The sequence below is a fragment of the Lissotriton helveticus genome, chromosome 3_1 (genome assembly GCF_964261635.1).
Source record: "Lissotriton helveticus chromosome 3_1, aLisHel1.1, whole genome shotgun sequence".
Lineage (NCBI taxonomy): Eukaryota > Metazoa > Chordata > Amphibia > Caudata > Salamandridae > Lissotriton > Lissotriton helveticus.
In genome coordinates, this window is record NC_136061.1 from 338,787,620 (window position 1) to 338,810,757 (window position 23,138).

The window sequence follows — 23,138 nt, forward strand, 5'->3', positions numbered from 1 at the left end:
GATTAATCGCTGTCGCGGAGGTCTCCTCGCACCGAGCCGCCATCTTGGCGGAACTGGAGGGTTGGCGGTACAGTTGCCTGGCCCCTCCCGCCCTCACCGGTATTTAGTCAGCGCTGTTTTTCCTCACGCACTAGATCTGGCAGCATACCTTCCTGAGGCGGAAGGCTGCGGCGCTTTATTTTAAAACTGTGACTTTGTTTTTATTGTGATTGCACATTGTGATTTTAGACATTGTGATTCTACATCGTGTACTGAACTGTGTTGTGGACTCTAGCACACCACTTTTTAGTTGCACCTACTTGCTGCTTCTTGATAGGGCTGTACCCCTTTCCAACAGACCGCGCAGTCAATTAATCGCTGTCGCGGAGGTCTCCTCGCACCGAGCCGCCATCTTGGGGGAACTGGAGGGATGGCGGTACAGGTGCCTGGCCCCTCCGACGCTCCCCTCCTCGATATGGACGTCTTGCGCGGCCGAGAGCAGCGGGCGCGCCGGCGGCGCGCCTAAGGCGAGCCCGTCTGCGCCCGTCCGCGACCATGACGCAGCCGGGGCCGGTCTCCCTGCCCGATTCACTAGCCATACTAGCGCGATGTATACACATTCTGAGCTGATGGCCCTGAGACCTCCTCGGTGCTCGTACTGCCCTCGCCCTATTCCGGACGTTTGGAGCCAGGATTATGTATGTAGAGACTGTCATTTCTCCCTCTCATATCTCGACCTAACCAATAGTCCGGCCCACGCCCAGAGTCCCGACCTTACCTATGGATTCTGTCCTCCTATGACCCTTAAAGCAGCTTTAGTCAATTGCAGATCATTGGGTAAACATGCCATTGACATCTGGCAGTCCCTCCAGGACAACAATTGGGATCTTTTTTTCTTAACAGAAACATGGCTGAATGATACCATGAATCCCATTGTCACTCTTGCCCTCCCGGAGGGTTACAGTATCATTTGCGCCAATAGACCTAATGGTAAACAGGGGGGTGGCGTTGCCCTTATTTATAAATCTAAATGGACGGTTACCATCCCTCTTTATGAGCAAATTGACTGCATAGAAGGACTGCCTTTTAGCGTTAAAATATCCCCGTCCACCTCTTGCTCGGGAATATTGATCTACTGCCCCCCGCACTCCAACACTTCACACCTGCCGGTTCTGGCGGATTATATTATTCAGATCAGCACACGTTATGCTAACTTTACTGCTTTAGGGGACTTTAATCTCCACGTAAACGATGAATCTTGCCCCACAGCAAAAACTTTGTTTCCACGCTGGCGGCCTGCAATTTAGTCCAAAAAGTAGTATTACCCACGCATAAAGGTGGACACACATTGGATCTGATTTGTTCCAATTTGACAAACATCCTGACAGCTCACCCTATTCCGGTCATTTGGTCAGATCACTTCCTTATCCCTTTTGAAATTGATATTCTTTGTTCTAACAGATCCACTCTTACTCCCAAGGCCTCAGGGAGAAACTGGAGCCGCATCACCTTAGAGACACTCCAGGAATACTTAAAAAAACTCACAACCTATCCCGGCGTCTGACCTCGACAGGGGCATTGACTATCTGGACGCCTGGATCGGTCAGGCCCTAGAGGCTTTGGCCCCTCTGAAACCCATTAAAACCTACAGGGCAGTACCATCAGCACCTTGGTATTCCGAAGAGCTCCGTCAGAAAAAAGCCTCATGTAAAATTCTTGAACGATCTTGGAGGCAGAACTATTCTTTGGAAAGCAAAGCTACCTATAAGACGGCCCTCAAGGAATACCGCAGACTGATTGTGGAGCACAAAAGGGATTACTTGGCCTCTAGAATTAAACAAGCTAGCCATAGCCCCAGGGAGATCTTTAGCATAGTCAGATCCTTTACAGACCCTAACGCGCTGATTCGGAATCAGCCTGCCTACTTGTGACAAACTCTCGCAATTTTTTGAGGAAAAGATTGAGAATATTTACACCTCCTTCCCTATCTCCAATTGTGATGAACTGGAGGAGGAACCCATTACTCATAATTTACGGACCCCTGCCCTGTTAGAATTTGTAGACATATCTGAAGCCGACTCTATGATAGAACTACTCAAATGCAAATCTGGATCACCAAATGACCCTTGGCCAGCGAAACAATATAAGAAATTGGCAGCCTTTCTCAATCCCCATCTAAACCATATTTGGAATGAGTCCTTGAACGGGTAGATTTCCCGCCAAATGGAAGCATGCTTCCCTGGTCCCCATCCTGAAGAAGCCCAATTTGGATCCAGACAATCCTAGTAATTACAGGCCAATTTCTCTCTTGCCCACTCCAGCTAAGATCCTGGAAAAATTGGCACACTCCCAGCTTGCGAATTACATTGAATCCAATGGGCTTCTGCATGACTCTCAGCATGGCTTCCGGTCGGGCCACAGCACGGAGTCAGCCCTGATTGAAATGGCTGACTCAGTGAGATGGACGCTGGACCGGGGGTCGAGGGCGGTGTTAGTGCTGCTGGATCTTTCGGCAGCATTTGACACCGTCTCTCATAAGATCTTGCTGAGAAGGCTGGGGGACCTGGATGTAGGCGGCGCTGTGCTGAAATGGCTCTCTTCTTATCTATGCGACCGCACTCAGCAGGTATATACCTCTCCTTATACCTCCCCCGCCAGACCACTCAAATGGGGAGTTCCTCAGGGCTCATCCCTGAGCCCGCTCCTGTTTAATGTTTACTTCACCCCTCTGGCTAAATTGATTGTACAAACTGGGATTAAAACCACCTCCTACGCTGATGACATTCAGCTACTCTTCACCTTTGACGAACCCTCTGCTTCTGCCTTTGATCCTTTGAAATCCTGTTTAAGGGATATCTCTAAATGGATGGATTCTAATTCTCTCAGACTCAACGCAGGAAAGACGGAGATCCTGTTTTTTAATTCACCGTCCCCTCTGGATTCCAGCCTGTGGTGGCCTGAGGACCTGAGCCAAGCCCCCACGCCCAAAGACTCTGTGAGGAATCTGGGAGTTCGTTGGGATAACCATCTTCGATTTAATGCCCAGGTCCAAGCAGTAGCAGCATCCTGCTTTGCGAAGATCAAGACAATAAACAGGCTTATTAACTATCTGCCGGTGGACTGCCGTAAGACTGTGGTCCAAGCATTGATAACATCCCACCTTGACTATGCCAATGCGCTATACCTTGGTATCACAGCAGGTTTATGTCATAAACACCAGACTGTCCAAAATGCCGCCGCTCGGCTGGTGGAGAGAATTCCTGCCAGACATCACATTTCCCCACATCTTCGCAAACTGCATTGGTTACCCGTTGCTAAGAGATGCGTATTCAAGGCCATGACTATGGCTTTTAGAGCTTCAAAGGGTAAAGGATCGGCCCATTTGAAAAGCACTCTGCGGCCGTACCACAATGCCAGGACATTGCGCTCTAATTCCCTACTTCTCCTTGCCACTCCCCGATTCAAAAGAACTCGTTCAGGAGGAAAAACTTTTGAAATTTGCGCCACTCAGTGTTGGAACAAGCTCCCGATTGCCCTCCGTGCCTGCCAGACAGAATCGGTATTTCGAAAGTCTCTTAAGACCCATCTTTTTTGCCTATAACGTTTCTTTTTTTTCCTTTTCTGCGCCCCCTGGTTCCAGATCTATCAGCGCCGGGACGCCCCGTTGGGGCAGCTGTGCGCTTTATAAAATACACAAATGAAATAAAAATAAATAATTAGATCTAGCAATTGCTCCTTGACGCAACTGGCTATCTAGATCTTTTTAATGATGACACCTGCTGCACTGATTGTATAAACAAATACATTTTAATAAATGTTGCCCCGGCTGTGCAATCTGCTATCACTTCCTACGAATTGTGTAAACTGTACTAAGTCAGCACCTCAAATGACCAGTTGGAGCAATAGTTGCAAGACGAAGGAAAGTCTCATCTTTCAAAATACCCACCATGTGTACAAGGATAAACACGGTTTTGTAATCTTTTTTTTTGTACCTATCCTTGTCGCCCTAGTGGTATTTCTCGGGAGAGGAGTCCATATTTTTGTCTGCCACTTAACAAATATACCACCCCGTAACTTACCTTTTACAGACATCGATTTTGGTTTTTTTTCTCCCTCCAGAAACCAGGTGATGAGGAAAAAACTGATCCTGTTCTTCAAGAGACGGAATCACGCACGGAAACAAAGGGTAAGTGTATTTATTGTATTGTTATATTTTATTCACTTTACCTGATATTTAATCTCACATCTTGTATTTAAGAGTTTAACAAAGACTAAGCAGTAGAGGTGGCAGTCGGGTAACTATTTGACTTTATCAATCAATCAAGGAATTTGTATAGCGTACTACTCACCCGGAAGGGTCTCAAGGCGCTGGGGGGGGAGGGGTACGTCACTGCTCGAACAGCCAGGTCTTGAGCTGCTTCCTGAAGGAGAGATGGTCTTGGGTCAGCCGAAGGTGGATGGGGAGGGAGCTCCAAGTCTTGGCTGCCAGGTAGGAGAAGGATCTTCCTCCGGCGGTGGCTCTACGGATGCGTGGTACGGCAGTGAGGGCGTGGCTGGTCGATCGTAGCTGGCGGGTGGGCGTGTAGAAGGTCAGGCGGTCGTTGAGGTACTTGGGGCCCAGGTCGTGGAGAGCCTTGTGTGCGTAGGTGAGGAGGCTGAACGTGATTCTCTTGCTGACGGGGAGCCAGTGCAGGTCTCTCAGGTGGCCGGAGATGTGGCTGTGTCGGGGGATGTCCAGGATGAGTCGTGCAGAGGCGTTCTGGATGCGTTGGAGTCTTTTTTGAAGTTTGGCTGTGGTTCCGGCGTAGAGGGTGTTCCCGTAGTCCAGTCGGCGGGTGACGAGTGCCTGGGTGACGGTCTTCCTGGTTTCGGTGGGGATCCATCGGAAGATCTTGCGGAGCATGCGCAGGGTGTTGAAGCACGATGAGGAGACGGCGTTGACTTGTCTGGTCATCGAGAGGGAGGAGTCCAGGATGAAGCCCAGTTTGCGTGCGTGGTCCGTTGGCTTGGGAGTAGTGCCCAGGGCAGGGGGCCACCAGGAATCGTCCCAGGCGGAGGACGACTTTACACAAATCTTAAAACTTATTTTTAACTTAATTAACTAAACTGAATGTTGCTGGTTCGAATGAATGGGACGTAGGCCAGGTCGGGTCAAATATGGTTTTATTTTTCCAAAGTTAAGTTTTTGTTTCTGAGTCCGCCTCTCCTTGGAAAAAGTGTCAGGATCTGTGGTAGCAGTGGTTCTCTCCCTTCTCTCCAGGGAACTAGGTTTGCTCGACTGGACGTGCTCTGACTCTTAGGGTCCGGGGTCTCGAGGATCAGTCCGGTATGCGAGCGGTTTCAGGCAGGGAACAAAAAAGAAGTATCAGGACTCTTGCTTTCAGAGCCCAGGTTGTAAGGGGCCAAGGAGTGAGGAGAAACACCACCCACAGTGCACTATGTGAGACGCGAGGAAGGGGTAGGGACTGGCTCGTGTGGAGGTGCTGAAGAATTATTTACAAATTGGTGGGGATTGGAGGTATCTCGGTGGTCGGACTGCACTCCTTCCTTCTCACCCACCCCAAGAACTAGCACCGTATCTGGTCGAGCCACGCTCCTCCAGGGGCGTGGCACGGCGAGTCGCGGGGTCGTTGGCATCCTGGCTTTGTTGCGAGTTCAGCCGAACTTGTTCCACGGTCCTCGTTCCGCGGTCTCCGTCACTTTCTCTTGCTTGTCCTCTCGTTACCTCCAACTCTCCCAATACGCCACACCTTCTCTCCTCCGGTGTTGGGACACTACAGGAACCAGGAAGTTGCTACAGATCACGCCGGGTGCGGGCTGACGTCACCGGTGGGCGGGGTCACGTCTGTCATAAACCCCCAGTTAAAGGAGCCGTCCTCCTGTTCGGCGTTTACCGGGAGCAATAAAGTGTTGTCCTCCGTTTTCCACTCGTCATGTTGGAAGGGAACAAGAGTGGGGGAGACAGGTATAGTAGACCAGCAGTCAGTTACTTGTCTTGTCTGTCTGCTAGGCGAGCACTCCCCGTCACACTGAATTATGAAACGTCACATGCTCAGCACTCATGAGGATTTTACAGGACATCATACCACTACTCCAGAAAGGCGACTTAATGTACACCCTAGATCTGAAGCACTGCCAGGTCCACATAGCTATTTACCCAGCGCATCAAAGATAAATGCGGTTTATGGTGAGTGGACAACATTACCAGTTCGAAGTACTCCCTTTTGGGGTTACCACAGCCCCAAGGGTCTTTACCAAATGTCTGGCTGTAGTAGCAGCTCATCTCAGGAGGAGCTGCACCCATGCATTTCCTTAGCTGACGACTGACTGATCAAGAGCGCCGCGCACCAGCTATGCTTAGCACATACCCAGACCACCATTCATACCTTACAAGGTCTAGGTTTTAACATCACTGTGACAAAATCCCACCTCCAACCCCTACAAGTGCAACCCTTTCTTGAGGCCATCCTAAACTTGAGGGTGGGTAAGGGGTTCCCCAGCCCAGCACAAGTGCAAGCCTTCCAAAATGTGCTGCCTCTAATTCAGCCGGATCATCAGGTGACAGAACTGTGTTGTGACTGCCCAGAATGATGGTATCCTGCATAGCTATAGTTCTGGAGCGTGAATCTTTTCTGGATTCACATACTGTGCATTATTACTCTATCTAGTGGCTGGGTCCGGAATTCTCCAGTATCCTAGTACACCTTTTTTTTTCCTTTGTGTTTTTGGGCTTTGACGATTCCACCATTTGGTGTCTTATTCAGTCTCTCCTGACGTCCTACGCCCTCTCCAGGAGCTCCCACATGTGGTCACCATCTATAGATTATTTTTTGATCATTGGATGTGGAGGCATAGCTGAAGGCTCTCCAATTTGCGAAATTAAGTAGTTTAAAAGAACTTTCATTGTTTTAAAAATCAAAGAAGTTCACCAAAGAGGTAAATGAAGAAAAATAATTTCATCGCATACGTTGAGACCATATCTGAGAATTCCCAGATTGCGGCCCCGGTTTGCTTGATATGGAGAAGGCACCTTTCCAGTTCTGCCTGCTATGCCACCATAGGTTTACCCAAAAAGACAACCATCAGGTGTGTAACCTTTACCTCCTGCTCAACCACAAGAGTTACAACTGTGATGCTTGTTTGGATTTCAAGCCAAATACATTGAGGGCAAGGGAAAACCAGAGACAGGCACACTACACCTTGTCAGGCCAGAAGCAGACTCCATCTCTTACAGACCTGGGTTTGTTGAGCCACGATGAGGATAACTTCGCCGAAGGGGCAGAAGGAAAAGAAGGAAAAGGCTCAGATGTTGACATGTAAATCATCTTCGAGAGGGAATATTGCAAGCCGAAAAAAAAAACTCTTGCAACACTGAGAAAACATTCAAGAGGAGAGTTTGGAACATCAGACTCTCAAATACCGAAAGCTGCATTGGCACCAAAAACATAATTGACTGAAGGCAATCAAACACATAAAGACCCCCGTGGTTCCCACATCAAGTACACCGCAGGTAACTGAACACCTAAAAAGACAACAACTTCGAAAGATTATCCAAGTCGAGAGGTTTTAACATTGAAAGAAGATGAAAGTCAGGAGACGGCGATAAAGGTGATGAGTGATACACCGACGAAGGAAATGTTGAAGTCGAAAATAAAGTCTTTGGTGGTGCTTGACCCCGAAGATCGATCTGCCAAAATAGAGCGCAAGAAAAAACGTCTAGAGGCAGAAATGGTTGCAATTCTGCAGAAGAAAAAGGATTTTGATGAATCACTTTGGAAATTCTGAATCCCTCAAAATACTCGAGAAAGAACAAATGGAGAAGGATGTCGAAGAATTAGACCCCCCCCCCCCCTTAGACACCAGAGCTTCAGGAGGAGGAAGAACAGTTCTTCCCCAAACAAAATGATCCTGATACCATGGAAATGGGCGTGTTTAAGGACTCTGAAGGTTCTGAGTATGCGGAAACTCCATTGCAAGACATTGAAACAGATTCCCCAGCAGCGGGAATGGACTCTTATCCGTAGAGGCCATCACCTACGGATGATATTACAGTGTGTGGACAACCAAAAAGAGCAGCAGATAAATATGGTGTACAAATAAAGGAGGAGAAAACACAATCCTGCTGTCTCCTAGAGACATTGCTGCCTTCTCAAACCTGGAACCAGTTCATTCCAATGTTGCACAGCCTTCTGGATCAAGGGTGAGAGGCTTCAATAAGCCTGCAATGTACAGAGCTGTTAGGCTGAGGAAAAAATACAGACGTTAGTCTAATGATCCTCTGTACATAAGAGGAACAGGCCCAGCTGACTCCATCGCAGCTACAGCCAGGAAAAGAGCAAACATCCCAAAAACATTGGGACCACTTCCAGATAAAGAGAGTAAGAAAATGGATATGGTGGGTGGGAAATGTGAAAGTGGTACAGCAATACAGTGGAGAATAGCCAGCTTGAACTCCCTCACAAGATATGCCTACTGGCACTGTAATGCAATTGCAGCGCTAATGAAGCACTTGCCCGAACAGCTTTGCAATAGAGCAGCTTCGCTAGCGTGGGAAGTGAAAACATTGTGAATACATGCATCAAGTCGGCACTAGCAGCAACTGACATTGCAAGTCGCCAAATGATGGCTAGAACAACGCTTATATACCATGCATGGTTAAGGGTGTCTCGTTTCAAGTCTGAGGTACAGGCTAACATCAATGAATGAGGAGCAACTGTTTGGTAGCACAGTGGATGAAACCCTTCAACGATTAAAAAAGGATAACGACATTGGCAGTGGCAGACACAGGAATGCCGGCCCATTTGGTGCATGCACAAGGAAGAGCACAGCCTCACAGAGGAGGAGCAGCCGCCTCCTCCAGCAAGGGATTTATCAAGGCATCAATCCCTCTCGCACACAACTCCTGTGGGAGGCAAACTAAAGGACTTCCTTAAGGAGTGGAGGAAGGTCACCTTCAGGTATTTAGAAAATGTGGATATTGCACCTATTCGAATAAAATCACGGCACTCTCAGACATCCCAGTCCTCAGCAGCTCAACTTGGTTATTTGGCTCCTGAGGTCATTGAGTTTCAAGCTCCCGCAGGAAGGCAGGTCTGTTCTCAAAGAAGAATGCAGGCCTTCTTCCTAAATTAATGGAAGAATTTTGTGCACTACTGTTTTCCTGAACTTATCAATCCTCTCCAGCAGCGATACAAGACATTGTCTGTCATTTGCTCCAACTGCAGAAAACGGGCCTTGCCTATACTACTATTTGATTACACCTGCCGGCTGTAGCTGCCTACTTGCAAAATAGGCTACACATTTTATTGTTTAGAATACCAGTCAATAAACCTTTACGGAAGGCCTCTCCAGGGTTATCCCACCTGCTTGGAACCTCACAAGACTCATGGGCCTGTCTTTTGAACCCCTTCACCCATGTCATTGCAATTTCCCTCCTGAAAGATGACTTTCCTTCTAGCAATTACTTCCTTCCGGTGGGTTAACGAATATCGCTCTCACACCTTGGAGGAGCCTTCTTCCAGGTACATCACAATATCCAAGATTCCCCACTAAGGTATTAACCAGACCTAGAGACTGTGGCGGAGCATACTCTAGATGTCAAGGAAGCATTGATGTACTGCATTGACAGAATACAATTCTTAAAACACTACAGCTTTTCGTGTCATATTCCTAGCAATACAATGTTCATGACACTTCCATGGTGGGCATTGCATGCTGTTTGGTCAAATGCATAGCAAGCATGCAAAAGCAAAATGAGCCCTGCCTGTTCAACCCAGACCTGATTCTACTCGTAAGAAAGGGACTTCTGTGGCTTCTTAGGTAATATACCGTTAGCTGGCATCTGTAAGGCAACTACGTGGTCCACTCCTCATATGTTATGTAATGTTATTTTAATTTGTACAGTGCACAGCTACTCGAAAGTGTCCCGGCGCTTACATCAAAAAGGAAGAAAATGCACAGTTAACCAATTACAACAGCAGGGTTTTTAAGGTTTACTTGAACAGCAGAGGATCCTGGATGGCCCGCAAGTCTAAGGGCAGCATATTCCAGGCCAAACCAGCTTTGCGCACAAAGGAATTTCCCCCTAGTCGCTGGCGCTTAAACGTCGGAGTCTGCGTCAGCAGCTGAGAAGACGAACGCAACTGTCTCCCTGGTATGTAGAAAGCAAATCTCTTCTGCAAATAGATGGGACCGAGACCATAAAGGGCCCGTTGAGCAATTGACAGCATTTTAAATTTCAGGCGAGTATCGACAGGAAGCCAGTGTAGGGAACGTAACGGAGTCCGAACACTGTGCCTGGATGACAACCCCCCAAGAAGTCTGGCTGCCGAGTTTTGTACCACTTGTAATTTCTTCACAAGGAAACCTGGACTGCCAACTAGGAGGGTGTTTGCGTAATCCAAGCGGGAAAGAATCAGTGCACGAACCACCGTCTCTCTTGCCGTACTAGGCAAAAAAGGAAGAAACTTTCTCAAACTTTTCAGCACACCAAAACAGGTGCTAGCCAGTTTTTTTTACATGTGTCACAAAGTTCAGACTCTCGTCGAACCGGACGCCAAGGTTTTTGGCGACACCGTTTTTCTCAGCCGGGCGAGGAAAGCACGAAGGCCAGAGTCTCTCTCTGAAATCCGGTGCAAAAGAGACAAACAGCAGTACTTCAGACTTTCCTTCGTTGCATTTTAGCTGAGCATTAGCCAGCCAATAAAAGACCGAAGACAAGCACTGATGGGCTCTCGTAACATCCTCCTTGTTCCAGGTAAACAATAGCTGGGTATCGTCGGCATAGGCCATTACCTTAGCCCCCAGTGTCTCCGCCAGATAAACCATCGGAGTCACGTAGATGTTAAATAAAAGAGGGCTAAGCGATGACCCCTGCGGCACCCCAGTGGATACCCGCATGGACACAGGCACTCGGTGGGAGCCAAACCTGCTGCAGCCTTCCTTCCAAGAAGGAGTTAATCCATTGCAAGACTGTCCCAGAGATTCCTATTTCAGATAGGTGATCAAGGAGCATGGCATGAGGTCCCGTGTCGAACGCCGCCGAGAGATCAAGCATTACCAATGCTGCTCTCCCGCCGGCGTCCAAACATTCCCGAATCGACTCTGTGACCCTTAGCAATGCAGATTCCGTGCTATAAGTAGCACAGAAGCCGGATGAAGCAAACCAGCCCCCTCAACAAGGTTGGTAAGTTGGAATGTGACCGCCTTCTCGCATACTTTAGCCAAGCTTGGCAGAAGTGAGATAGGACGGTAGTTCTCTGGGACCAATGGGTCGAGTGACGCCTTCTTAAGTAATGGAAGAATCAAGGCATGTTTCCATGCTTTTGGCACGCATGCTTCACGCAGTGATTTATTAACCATGAAATTCACCTCTAAATTAATGGTGTCTGCCACGTCTGATAATAGTCTGGCCACACAAGGATCGTTGGGAGAGCCGGACTTAAGGACTTTAAGGGCTCTGAGAGAGCTGGCATAGTCAATGGGACTAAATTCTGAAAGGACGGAGACCGGTTCAGCCCTAGGCAAATGCAGCGCCATCACAGTGCCACAGTTCCTGGGAGAGGACAAAAATGTCTCCTGGATAGTAATTCTTTTATCCCTGAAGAATGACGCCATGGTGTTACACCAGGTCTCTGTAGCAGGAGCAGCCGCCACCTGGGCACTGGGGGACAAAAATCTCTGCACAATTGCAAAGATTTCTTTGGAGTTGTTGTTGGCCAGCTCAATACGAGCGGCATAGTACTGTCCTTTGGCCTCTTCTATCGCCATATAATAAAGTTTTTGTTTGGGTCTGAGGAGGTTTTTGTCAGAGGGGCGGTAGCCACCAGTACGCCAAGCCCTCTTTGCAACTTTACACGCATGTTTCAGAGTCCTCAACTCGGGAGTGAACCATGGCTTAGAAGGGGACTCTCGACTCATCCTTGACTGACACGGCACCGACACATTGGCCACTGAGCCTGCAATCCAGTCAGCAAATTGAGTTACATTATCCTCCAACCCCCCCAAGAAAGAAGGCCGACAAGCGGCAAGAGAGACGTTTAGCCGGCCTGGGTCCATTTTCCTAGAAGCAGGAGAATGACGGCAGCTGGCCTGCCGAGGAGAGTTTTTCAAAACCCATGAAAAGAATATGGAAAAATGATCTGTCCAGGCCACCGGCCTCGGCTTCATCACTAATATCAGATGATATCCAAAGGATGCCCACCCAAATGGGATGGGAACAGAACCCTTTGAGAGAGATTCGCTAGATGGAGGGTATCCAGAAAAGCCATGGAGTCCACCTCCTCAGTGTGGTCCAGGTGGATATTGACATGCCCAAGAAGCACAAACTTCGAAAAACGTAGAGCCCGCTCGGCCAATGCATCTCCGCAAGCAGCCAGAAAACTCCTTGCAGGCCCAGGGGGCCGATAAATTAAGGAGCCACCCAGAGTAAAATGGGCTGATAATTGTAGACTAAAGTTCAGGGCCTCACAATCACCCCAAAGGGTGGATATTTCACTACGGAAGATCCAGTCTTCCCTATACCAAATGGCTAAGCCACTGCCTCTGCCCACCCTACGATCAACCCGATGTACTTTTAAATCCAGCGGGTGTAGCCAAGGCCACTGTAGGATTAGAGAAGGCATCAAGCCAAGTCTCTGTGACAAACAATATGTCCAAACTGTTATCCATAATCAGATCAGCTACATCAACAAAATGCTTCTTCACTGATCTAGCGTTGATAAGACGAGCACTGATATTCCCCGAGCTCGATATAGTGGCAGATATACCCGATGACAGGGGCTCGAGTAAAGCTAAACCCACAATCCCCACATGTAAAGTCCCTAGAAGGACTGCTGGACCAGACTCTGTGAGATGAACAGGGAAGGGGTTTCACAGATTTCAACCGCTCAGCTGAAAAATGAGTGATAAATCAATTCTCCGAGTCATTTGGGGCAGAGTGACATGCCCTGTGCCCTGACTTGGCGCAGATGGGCTTGCCTTAGGCTCATACATTTACTAAGCACTAGCCATGGCCATGCAACAAGTTAGGATGCCCTGGCCATGCAACAGGTTAGAGATGGCCAAGCTGTCCTACGTACACTTTTCTAGTCTACTGCAACTTCCTCCGGCTAAGCCACCTCTTTATGGAGGACTGCTTGTGAGAAAGTGGCTCTATATATATACTGGACCAGAATAAAGTACACAAATCCCAGAGGTATAACAGAGGTTAAAGCCAGGTGTGACCTTACTCTCTAAAGTGGTAGCTTGGTCGAGCAGTAAGGCAGTACCAGAGGACAGTGTAAAGCATTTGTTGTACACACTCAGTCAGCAAAAGGTTTCACACACTCAGACTGAACTCCAGGCCACGTGATTTTATATCAAGGATATAGTAACTTTATTTCTAGAACCAACAGGTATCAAAATATTCTGTTCTCAATATGAGAGGTCTCAGATGAGTACTTTGCAGAAAGGCAATAAACTTTGTAAACCCAATAGATACAGGGTTTGCAGCAGGGAACACAATTCTACACACAATTTAGCATTGAGCTCAATAGGTTTTCCTATATAAACACAGTTGATTACTTTGTAGATTACTTTGGTAGTTCCAGGACTGGATCCTAGATTCATTCCTGGGGTCTAAGCTGAAAACAATTCAGTAAAAACGTTTTAGTTATTGCAGTGATTTTTCAGGAATATAAAGCTAATTTAAAAGTTCACACTTTTTAACAGAAATCTGGCAGTGTTATCCAATGGGAGAAAATTCAGGTTGCAGGTAAAGGACGATCTCGTTACTTTTGTAATCCAGTACTGGGCTTCTGGGTCCAGCACTGGGGTCTCAACTTAAAACAGGTAAGTAATTAAGCTTCAGTATTTCGTATGATTTTTAAAGAATATTTCCAGTTTCCAAAAGTAGACACTTAGAAGAAATTTCATATAAAAGCAGACATTGGATTCCTATGGAGAAAATACAGATTAAGGGTAAACCCGGTTCGGATTACTTTTGTGGTTCAATACTGGGCTACAAGGTACAGTATTGGCTTCTCTCCTGATCACAGGTGAGTACCTGGGAATTCGTTATTCGGCTGATTTTATAGGAATATTTCAAGTTTTCAAAAGTAGGCCCTTAGAAGACTTTTCGACTCAAACCAGTCAATGTTATCCAATGGCAGGTAAGTGAGTTACTGGTTTCCAGGTGAGTTCCCTGCTAGTGAAGTTAATGTTCTGGGCATAGACTCAGGGGTCCCCCAGGGTCAGGAAGGCACAGTTGGTTCACCCTCAGCGGCACAGGGGCGGCCGGCTGCAGAGGTAGTTAGGTCCAATGTTATCCAATGAGGGGCAGGGGGCCTCCGGTTGGTGGCTGCTGGCTAGCAGGCCACGCGCCTGTGAGAGCTGAGCTCCTGGATACTTGCTCAGGGCAAATGGGGAAGTAGGATAGGGCAAAGGTGGCACGGCCAGAGGCACTCTGGCGGCTGGGTGCAGGGTGTTTTTGAGCCGTTGGGCGCTCAATGTTGTTCAATGGGAAAGGTCACAAGTGAACAAAGGCTGCAGGCTCGGGGACGGAGACTCTTCAGGGGCACCCATCACTTCGAGAGGTAAGTTGGGATCTTGGAGCACAGGTAGGTACCCCAAAGGAAGGCACAGGGGGCTGTAGGGCGCCGGGTGCAGGGGTGTCTTTAGGTGTCAGGAAAGCTTACCCTTGGCTGGTCGCAGTTAGAGGGGCCCCTGGTTGAGTCTGCAGGCGTCGTCAGGTTCATCGAGGAGGGTCTTTGGGCACTGGACTTCGGGTCCCAGTCGCCGGGGGGGACGTCCTCGTGGTCCTGGATCACTCCGGGCCGGGCTCGGCAGGTGCAGTGTGGGCTGGTCCGGAGCTTCCTGGCTGGCACCAGGGGTGTTGTTGCAGCAGAGCCTCTGCTGATGGGAGTCCCAGTTTTTAAGAGGGTCAAGGCAGGCAGGTCCTCTGGCTGTCCGCTGGAGTCGCCGGAGTTTGGGCAGGAGCAGGTTCCAGGATCGACAGGCCAGTAGGGCTGGGGCCAAGTCAGTTGTCGTCGTCCTGTTAGCAGCTGCACGGCGGGTCTTCCTCCTCTTGATCTACTTTCTTCTTTTCATATCGGGATCTGAGGAAGGGAGGTTCAGGGAGCCCCTAAATACTGAATTTAGGGGTGTTACAGGTAGGGCAAAGGCAGGGACCAATATGTCCCTGTCCTGGGGTGGGTACATCCCCTAGCCTGCTCCTCTCCTGTGGGAGGGGGGCAGGAGCCTAGCTGTGATTGGGCAGGGCTCCCCATCTTCAAGATGGCCGGAGCCCGGGGTTGTGCTTCACCTCATCTCCCCCACCTGAGGGGTGGGTTTGGCACAGGATGGCACACCCCCCTTCCTCAGGTAGGTTTTTCCGTCAGTCTTCCTGCCAGAGTGGGGGTCAGGGCTGGTGGGGGCCAGTTGCTGGGTACAGCAAATGGTCTGGAGAAGCTCACAGAGGCGGCAGGCCGTTGAAGCTTCCCCCTGCCCATCCTGGGGGAGGAGACCTAGCACCTCGCCGAGGATGTGCATTGTTGCAGGCCCAGGAGAGCGGGGCGCTCTCCACCCAGGGGTCCAGCAACATGTCTGCTGTGTGGCAGCCTAGGCAGCCTCTTAGTCCGGATGTGTATTGTGGTTAGGTTTCAGGGGGCATCTCTAAGATGCCCTCTGTGGTGCATTTTTCATTAAATCCCACACTGGCACCAGTGTGGATTTAATGTTCTGAGAAGTTTGATACCAAACTTGTCAGTCTTCAGTGTAGCCATTATGGTGTTGTGGAGTTCGTAATGTCGACCTCCCAGCACCATCACTGCACTTAGTGCCCAGGAGTGGCCCTGGGTACTGTAGGGGCACAGGGCTCATTCACCTGTGCCCACACCACTGGCATAGGGCACCCAGCAAGAGGGGTGACTGATGTATGCCATTGCAGTGGGTGTGTGGGCATGGCACACAGGGAGGTGTGCCATGTCGACTCTTTGTTTAGTTCTGTACTTAGGCACTCAGCCTGCAAAGGCAGTGTGTGGGTGCCAGGGTACAGAACCCCTAAGGGTGGCACAATAAGTGCTGCAGCCCTTAGGGGTCTTCTCTGGTCACCATGCCTTGGGTACCTAGGGTACCATTTACTACGGGTTGACAGGTGGCCAGAGATGCCAATTGGGTTTTAGTTTCAACACAGTTTTAGGGAAGGAACATAGGCCCTGGGTACCTGGTTGGCAGGAGCCCAGGGCGCACACTCAGTCAAAGCACATCAGCAGTCAGAAAAAAGTGGGGGCATACCAATGCAAGAAATATGGCACTTTCCCACATTGCTTTACAGTTAATGCACAACCTGCTTATCTACAGCTACACATGCAACAAGCGGACAGTGTTACTTACCCTATAAGCATCTGTTGTTACATGTAGTGCTTTAGATTCAGATGACCCCGCCCTCCTTGCTGATCGCCTCTGATTGTTGCAGACATTTAATCCTCATGTTTTTTAATAATTTGCTTTGCATGGTCATCTTTACAGCGTCTCTATGCTACATCTCAAATTCCTCAAAGACTTATTTTGAAGAAAAACAAGTTGTGCACTTCCGAGCCCAACACTAGATGGCGGAAGTATGCCAAGCAAGTGAATCTTCAGCACTAACATGCTACAAATAGATGCTTACGTGGTAACATTTACCTTGTTGTTTACAGTTCCTTACAGAAAGAATGATTATTTTTTGCATTCATAAGCTAATTATAGAAAAGTTAGAATCCGTCTGCATGTTTCTTCACCTCTGCAGGTTTTTTGAATTCTTGTATTGAGCTGTTTCTATTATCTTTTTGCAACAAATATGCGACAGGTTTTTGATGTGTTTAATTTTACAGTAGAGGTGATATTTGTATTCTTGGTTTGCAACTATGCTCTTTCTGGAAGAGCTACGCGCCAATGTTTTAAGAGGTGGTAAAGGAAATGGTGTGACCATGTATTATATAGGGTAAAGTATTCCCTTATGCACGTAAGAATATTGCAAGTCACCTCGGAGTTCCATAATCTTATAAAGGAACTCTGCCTTCATTCTCGTTCGTCTGTATCGTTGGGGAACTCCTCAATGACGTAATTTCCTTATAGTTGTTTGGCGAGAGATGCTTTATCCCTTATATAATACTTATTTAAAAATGAAGTTATGTCGAGATGATGGTATTGGATCACTGCTCCTTGCTGATGCTGCACACCCTGGCTAAAATGCATTGGCACAGCCAATAGATCACCAAGGCAAACGTGTTGGTTTTGCCAATGCTTGTTTACTTGGATGCTGGTATCAAGACTTGGTGGCATCTGGGCTGATTTACTATCACCAGTTGACATGCCCAAGTCTGCAGGCCAAGGCCAGGTAGAGTTTAACTAGCTGGGCCTTAGCCAGGAAAGGATGAGAAAACTGTTCAGATGCCACAACAGATGACCTAGGTATGCTTCTGCCAAATATGGAAAGCCCAGTCAGAAGATCTGTGTAAGTGGATGAGGACTACAAGAGAAGTAGTACATTTTCACGTTTCGTGTCTTAACCAGATGAAGTCTAGATAGAGATTGAGACCTTGTTTGGGGATACATAATTCGAAACACAAAACTCTACTTCCTTCTAACAAATATGCAGACACTTGCCCTTTCCGGACAGCGATAGGTTTGCATGGCGTTGGGCCACTGCATGCCTTCTCTAGCTGTAGTGATAAAGACTTCTGCGTTTATTGATGCATTATCATGACGGACTAATGTAAACCAATCCAAAGTCAGTTAATGCCTCTGTGCTTTACTGTTTTTTGCAACCCTTGTTACTTTCAGTGCTGTCTTTTTAGCTCCCAATCATCCATCTTATTCAGTGCAATTCAGATTGCTCCGTTTGCATTTTTTATATCGCATCCGTTAACATCCTATGCTACTTCTGCACTCACAAATTGCTGTTTAAATCAGAAGAAACCTTTGTGTTTTTTTAAACTATTTCATTCAATGTGCTATTTTTGGTTCATTGTATGCAAATATATATGAGCTAAAAAAATCCTAATGAGCAAAATGTTCCTGTGTTGTAGAATTGGATACGTATGAGAAGTGTTACAGTTGTAGACTTTTTGTGATTGTTAATTGGGTCATTGATCAGGAACAAAAGATATGCCAGCGATATGACCAGTTGATGGAAGCATGGGAGAAGAAAGTGGACCGGATAGAGAATAACCCCCGACGGAAAGCAAAGGAGAGCAAGACTAGAGAGTACTATGAGAAACAGTTCCCAGAAATCCGTAAGCAGCGGGAACAACAAGAACGGTTTCAACGGTGAGATAAGTGGATATGGCCTATATTTGTTTCATAACATGGATGTGTATAACTTTTCTAACAGTGCTCTTAGTTGGGTATTTGGCATGTAGGCATAGTTGGGTCTGTGTTTGGTTGACTTCTGCAGGTTCTTCTTGGTTGTTCTTAACTGTTCTTGACTGACACCCTAAAGCTCTTGCAGCTTCTGTGTTAGCGATTGTGACCAGAAGTGTCCTGGTCTGACTTTTTTGCAGATCTATTTCGCTTCTCCTTTCCCTTAAAATGTTTGGGATTTTTCAGTCTTATGTGCTTCATCTCCTTTGTGGTTGTTTCTTTGCCCCGGCCCGATGCTTCCCTCTGTTCCTTCCCATGTGATATTAAGCTACTGATCCACATTAGTACAATTTCTATTTATAGTAAGCACAACTGCTTTAAAGTCCGCCGCCTTATGCTATGTTCTCTTCCAGGGGATCCTCATCAATAGTCATAAGCACTGAATATTCCCGCCCATGTGCGGGACCCCGGAAACAATATAAAAATATATATGTAAAAAACACATATATCTCGCTCCACATATATGTATGTACATATATTATTTTTCTCACACCAATGCAGCTCCATAACTGAGGCTAAAACAATGTAAACACATATACATGCACTGCAATTAGTAAGGAAGTAAAAGAAAAACACATTAGGTCAAATAACCTTTGAACTTTGTGTTTTAATGAGTAGACCACTCATAAATCCTGAAAATTGCTTGTAAATAGACATTGTTAGCCCTCAGGCTGCATTGCAAAACAATAGCATAGAAAATGAAACCATTTTCAACAAAAACTGGCACCGTGCCTTTAAGGCAGCCATGACCCCAGGCTTCCCATCATGCCTCAGGGGTGACAGTTAGGTCAGTTGTTCTTTCCGGCTCCTTCAGTCAGGACCCTGGTGAAACAGCTCCCTTTCTTTTTGGCTTTTTGTCAAAAAATATTTTTGTTACCTACAATTTTTTGCTTTCACTCGACGTCTTTTTGACCTAGGGTGTTACTGCTACCTTTTTTAGGCCTAAAAAAGGTGATTTTTCTGTCGGAGATGCCTTCACTCTTTGACAAATGCCCTTCATGTGGAAGGAAGATGGCCAAGACTGACACTCATTCAGTGTGTATCCTGTGCCTACCAGACTCTCATTCCTCGAAAACCTGTGAACACTGCCAGGTGTTATCATCCAGAACTCTGAAAGAACGTGAGAGGATTCGTGTTTATGGGCTTTCTGAGAGAGGAAGATCTCCCAAGAAGCAGAAAAGTCGGAAGGCGCGGTCGACGTCGAAAAAAGCCCCGACTAGTTCACATTCAGCGTCGAGATCGGCGTTGGAGAAGCAGTCGACGGCGACGAAGAAGATGTCTTCAGCGTCAACATCCAAGGTACCTCCGCTACAGACATCGTCGAGGGATAGGTCACCGTCGAAGCAGAACAGTTCGACGGCGAGCCACCTGACGTCGAAGCAGCATCGTCATGCTGTGACGTCGAGGCATTCTCCGTCGACGCCTGGCCACCGGCGTTCGGCGTCGAAACATCCTCCGTCGACGACTAGTCATTGTCGTTCGGCGTCGAGGGAGCCTCTGTCGATACATCGACGTCGAAGCAGCCCACGTCGACGCCCGATCAATGGCGTTCGACGTCGAGGCGGCCTCCGTCGCATTCGGACAAGCGGCATTCGGCCTCGAGGCGCACCCCGTCGCCGACAGAGCACCGGCGATCGGCGTCGAAGCAGCCTCAGTCGTCGTCGAGTAGACAGCCTTCAACGGCGAGATGCTCTATGCCGAAGGACAGTCATCGCCACCGGAGGTCGGCGTCGAATAAACCACGGTCGACGTCGAGAGAGCGTCTATCTGCTCGGCGCTCGGCGTCGATACAGCCACCGTCGATGGATCAGCGGAGGTCCGGGGAATGGAGCGTTTCGCAGCCAGTGAACATCTCTCCTGCAAGGTCACAGGAGAGGTCGCCTTTGAAGCAGGTGCTGCAGGAAAAAGAGGGTGAACCATTGGACCAGTCTCAAGTCCTAAGGCCTCAATTAAGTTCTCCAGGATCAGCATCGGCTGCGGAGGTGGGACAATCTCCAGTGCAGGATCCTCCTGCCAAGAGAAGGAGGGTCGCAGAAGAGAGATCTCGGTCGAGGTCTTCCTCTAGATCTCTAGTGAGCCTATCCTCATCCTCTTCAGCATCTCGCAGTGGCAGATCCTCGGATGGACAAAACAGCGATTCGGATAGGGAGAGGTCCAAGTCCCCTGCAAGATCGCAACAGGATCAAGCGGATCAGCCTCCACGGTCACGTTCACCAGTGAAGGATCCCACACACAAGTCTCCTCCTATTCGTCTTTCCCCAAGGTGGTATAGACCTCTTCACCACTGGGCCAAGGACAAGGAGACGGCAGATCGGCTGAAGGCGTATCGAGACCAGGCTACCCGCCGCAAGGAACGGTCTCGTTCTAGGCACTCAAGTAATAGAAGATCTCGTCACAGAGACCGATCTCATTCTAGAACGCGCTCAAGTAGAAGATCTAGGTCCAGGAGGACCCGTAGCTCTTCAAGTTCTTCGAGGACCCGATCTCACAGGGATTACTCTCCGACCCTGACAAACAGTCCACGCTCGAGGATATCTCCAACTGAGGATATTTTCTCGTTCCAAGACATCTTGGGCAGGGGAGCCCTGAAGCTAGGAGTGCCTATGACTGCTCCGCAGATCAAGACGACGGTCATATTTGAAACCCTACAGCACAGAACGACACCCAAACCTTTGTTGCCGTTGGTCCCGGGTATAATGGACCCAGTGAATGAAGTCTTCCTGACTCCGGCAACGGTGAAGTCCGTCCCAGCGAGGATTCTCAAGAAGTATCGTCCTCCTGATGAGGATCCTCTGTTCCTCAAGTCTGATCCCCCGCCTGATTCAGTAATCATTGCGGCGGCAAGAAAAACCAATGCGGTAGCATCCTCATCCACGGTACCGCCGGATAAGGACAGCAAGGTGCAAGACTCATGGGGGAGAAGAGTTTGTAACACCTCAGCTTCTTTCCTCAAGGTCTCCAATGCGGAAGCGCTGCTCGGCAGATATGATAGATCTCTGTGGGACTCACTTCAGAGGTTTTCTGAAAAACCTCCTCAGGAAGATAGAAAGGACTTTGAGGAGGTTCTGTTGGAGGGCAGTCAAGTCTCCAATCAGATTATAGGAGCGGCGGCAGATGGGGCAACGTTGGCTGCGCATGGTTATGCGCATGGCATCACAGCGAGGAGATCTTCATGGTTGCGCCTTAAGGCATTGAAACCCGAGGCTCAAGCCAGAATTCTAAATCTTCCTTTTTCGGGCACGTCTCTCTTTGGTGCGAGTGCTGATGAGGAGATGCAGCGGATGAAGACTGAGTTAGACACCCTCAAAGCCGTGGGGCTTGAAAAGAAAAAGGAATTCCGGAAGAAGTTCCGTTCGGACAACAAGGGCTCTTCGAAGCAGAGGGTTCAAACCCCTCACTGGCAGAAGGGCCAGAACCAGCAAGGCCAACAAAAGTCGCAATACAAAGGCAAGCACAATTCCAAAGGAAATGGAAATCAGCGACAAGGCAACAACTTCAATGTAGGAGAGTAGGGTCTGCAATCCTATGATCACCCAGATTTTTGCTTTTTGCTTCACTGGTTTACGACTTTCCCTGGCTGTGGGCCTGCTAATCAGACCCACAGCCTAGCTGTTCTCTCTACTACAAATTGTACCCAGGTACTGAATTGGCACTGGGCCCTCTCTTGTGTCCCTGTAACCAGGGCAGAGGTGTACCCAGAAGTCTCCCAGGGGCTGCAGCATGTATTATGCCACCCCTGAGTTGACTAACTAAATCAGACACAACTGGCTGCTTGACAGCTGGGGCAAGGTGGTGTAATCACCCTTTGCTTTAGATATAGTATTTCTATATCTAAACCTAAAATGGACACATATATTCATATCAGTCACTCCTATGGCAGGCCTTAACAATCCTGAAGGCAGAGTGCGTGGAATAATGTGAAATGGTGCTCTGGCATGAGCTGAGCCCGTTTGCAGCTTGCGGAACCAAGTCCTAATAGCTGTTCCATGATAATGCTATACCATATACTCTTAAGTGCATTATGTACCTCGCGGTCATATGCTAACTTTGGTATAACATTATCCAAACATGTCGAGTAAGGTGTCATACGAATTGGAATACTAACCCCCCACCAATTCTGGCGACGGGGTTAGCATTCCACCCTTCTAGAGGGACACGACATGTTGGTAACCTGTAACCCCGGTTAAAGCCAGACATAGCCTCAGCTCCACAAGATGGATGCTGCCACCGAGACACAAGTCTGCCCTCCTGCTGCTGGGAGTCCTCCCAGCGCGGGAGGCAAGGACAAAGGGTTTCCTGCCAGGGGCGGTGCCAGCACCGTCCCAGACAGGATTTTGTGTATTCTAGGTAGGCAGGGCTTTAGAGGAAGGTGACTGCAAGTGGCACCCCGGTGCTCACTGTGCATATGCCGGCTTGAACCAGTTCCAGGGGCACACCAGCCCCTGAGCTGGGGAAAGCCCGGCATGGGAGAGGGGTGTAACCACCCCCTTCCTAGTCCCACCCATAGGGCAGGACTTAGTCGCGTGCCAGCCCCCTTTTGCAGGATAAAGGTAGGAGCAGGCCCCCTTCCAAATTAGATCATCTTTGAATCCTGAACCAACTTTCCACGAAAGGAACTCGACTCTTCTCAAGATTTCTCTTGTAGTAGTCACCCTGCAGCAGCAGGCACCATCCAAGCATCGCGGTCTGCTGTAAGTCTCTCCTCCGGATCAAGACTGCCCAGATCGACGAGAACCGGCTTCCCTGGCACCTCTGACCTCTATCTGCATCTTCAGCCC

At 48.5% G+C, this 23,138-nt stretch overlaps 1 protein-coding gene across 15 annotated transcripts in view; it reads left to right on the top strand.

The window, feature by feature from the left end:
- The window catches only part of NCOR1 (nuclear receptor corepressor 1), a 1,934,049-nt gene that overhangs the window by 249,662 nt on the left and 1,661,249 nt on the right, over positions 1 to 23,138 (top strand). For all 15 annotated transcript variants that reach the window (XM_078679968.1, XM_078679976.1, XM_078679969.1 and 12 more), the window contains exons 10-11: positions 4,099 to 4,165; positions 18,095 to 18,267. In XM_078679968.1, coding sequence (XP_078536094.1) covers positions 4,099 to 4,165; positions 18,095 to 18,267 — 240 coding nt within the window. The remainder of the gene's footprint in view (positions 1 to 4,098; positions 4,166 to 18,094; positions 18,268 to 23,138) is intronic.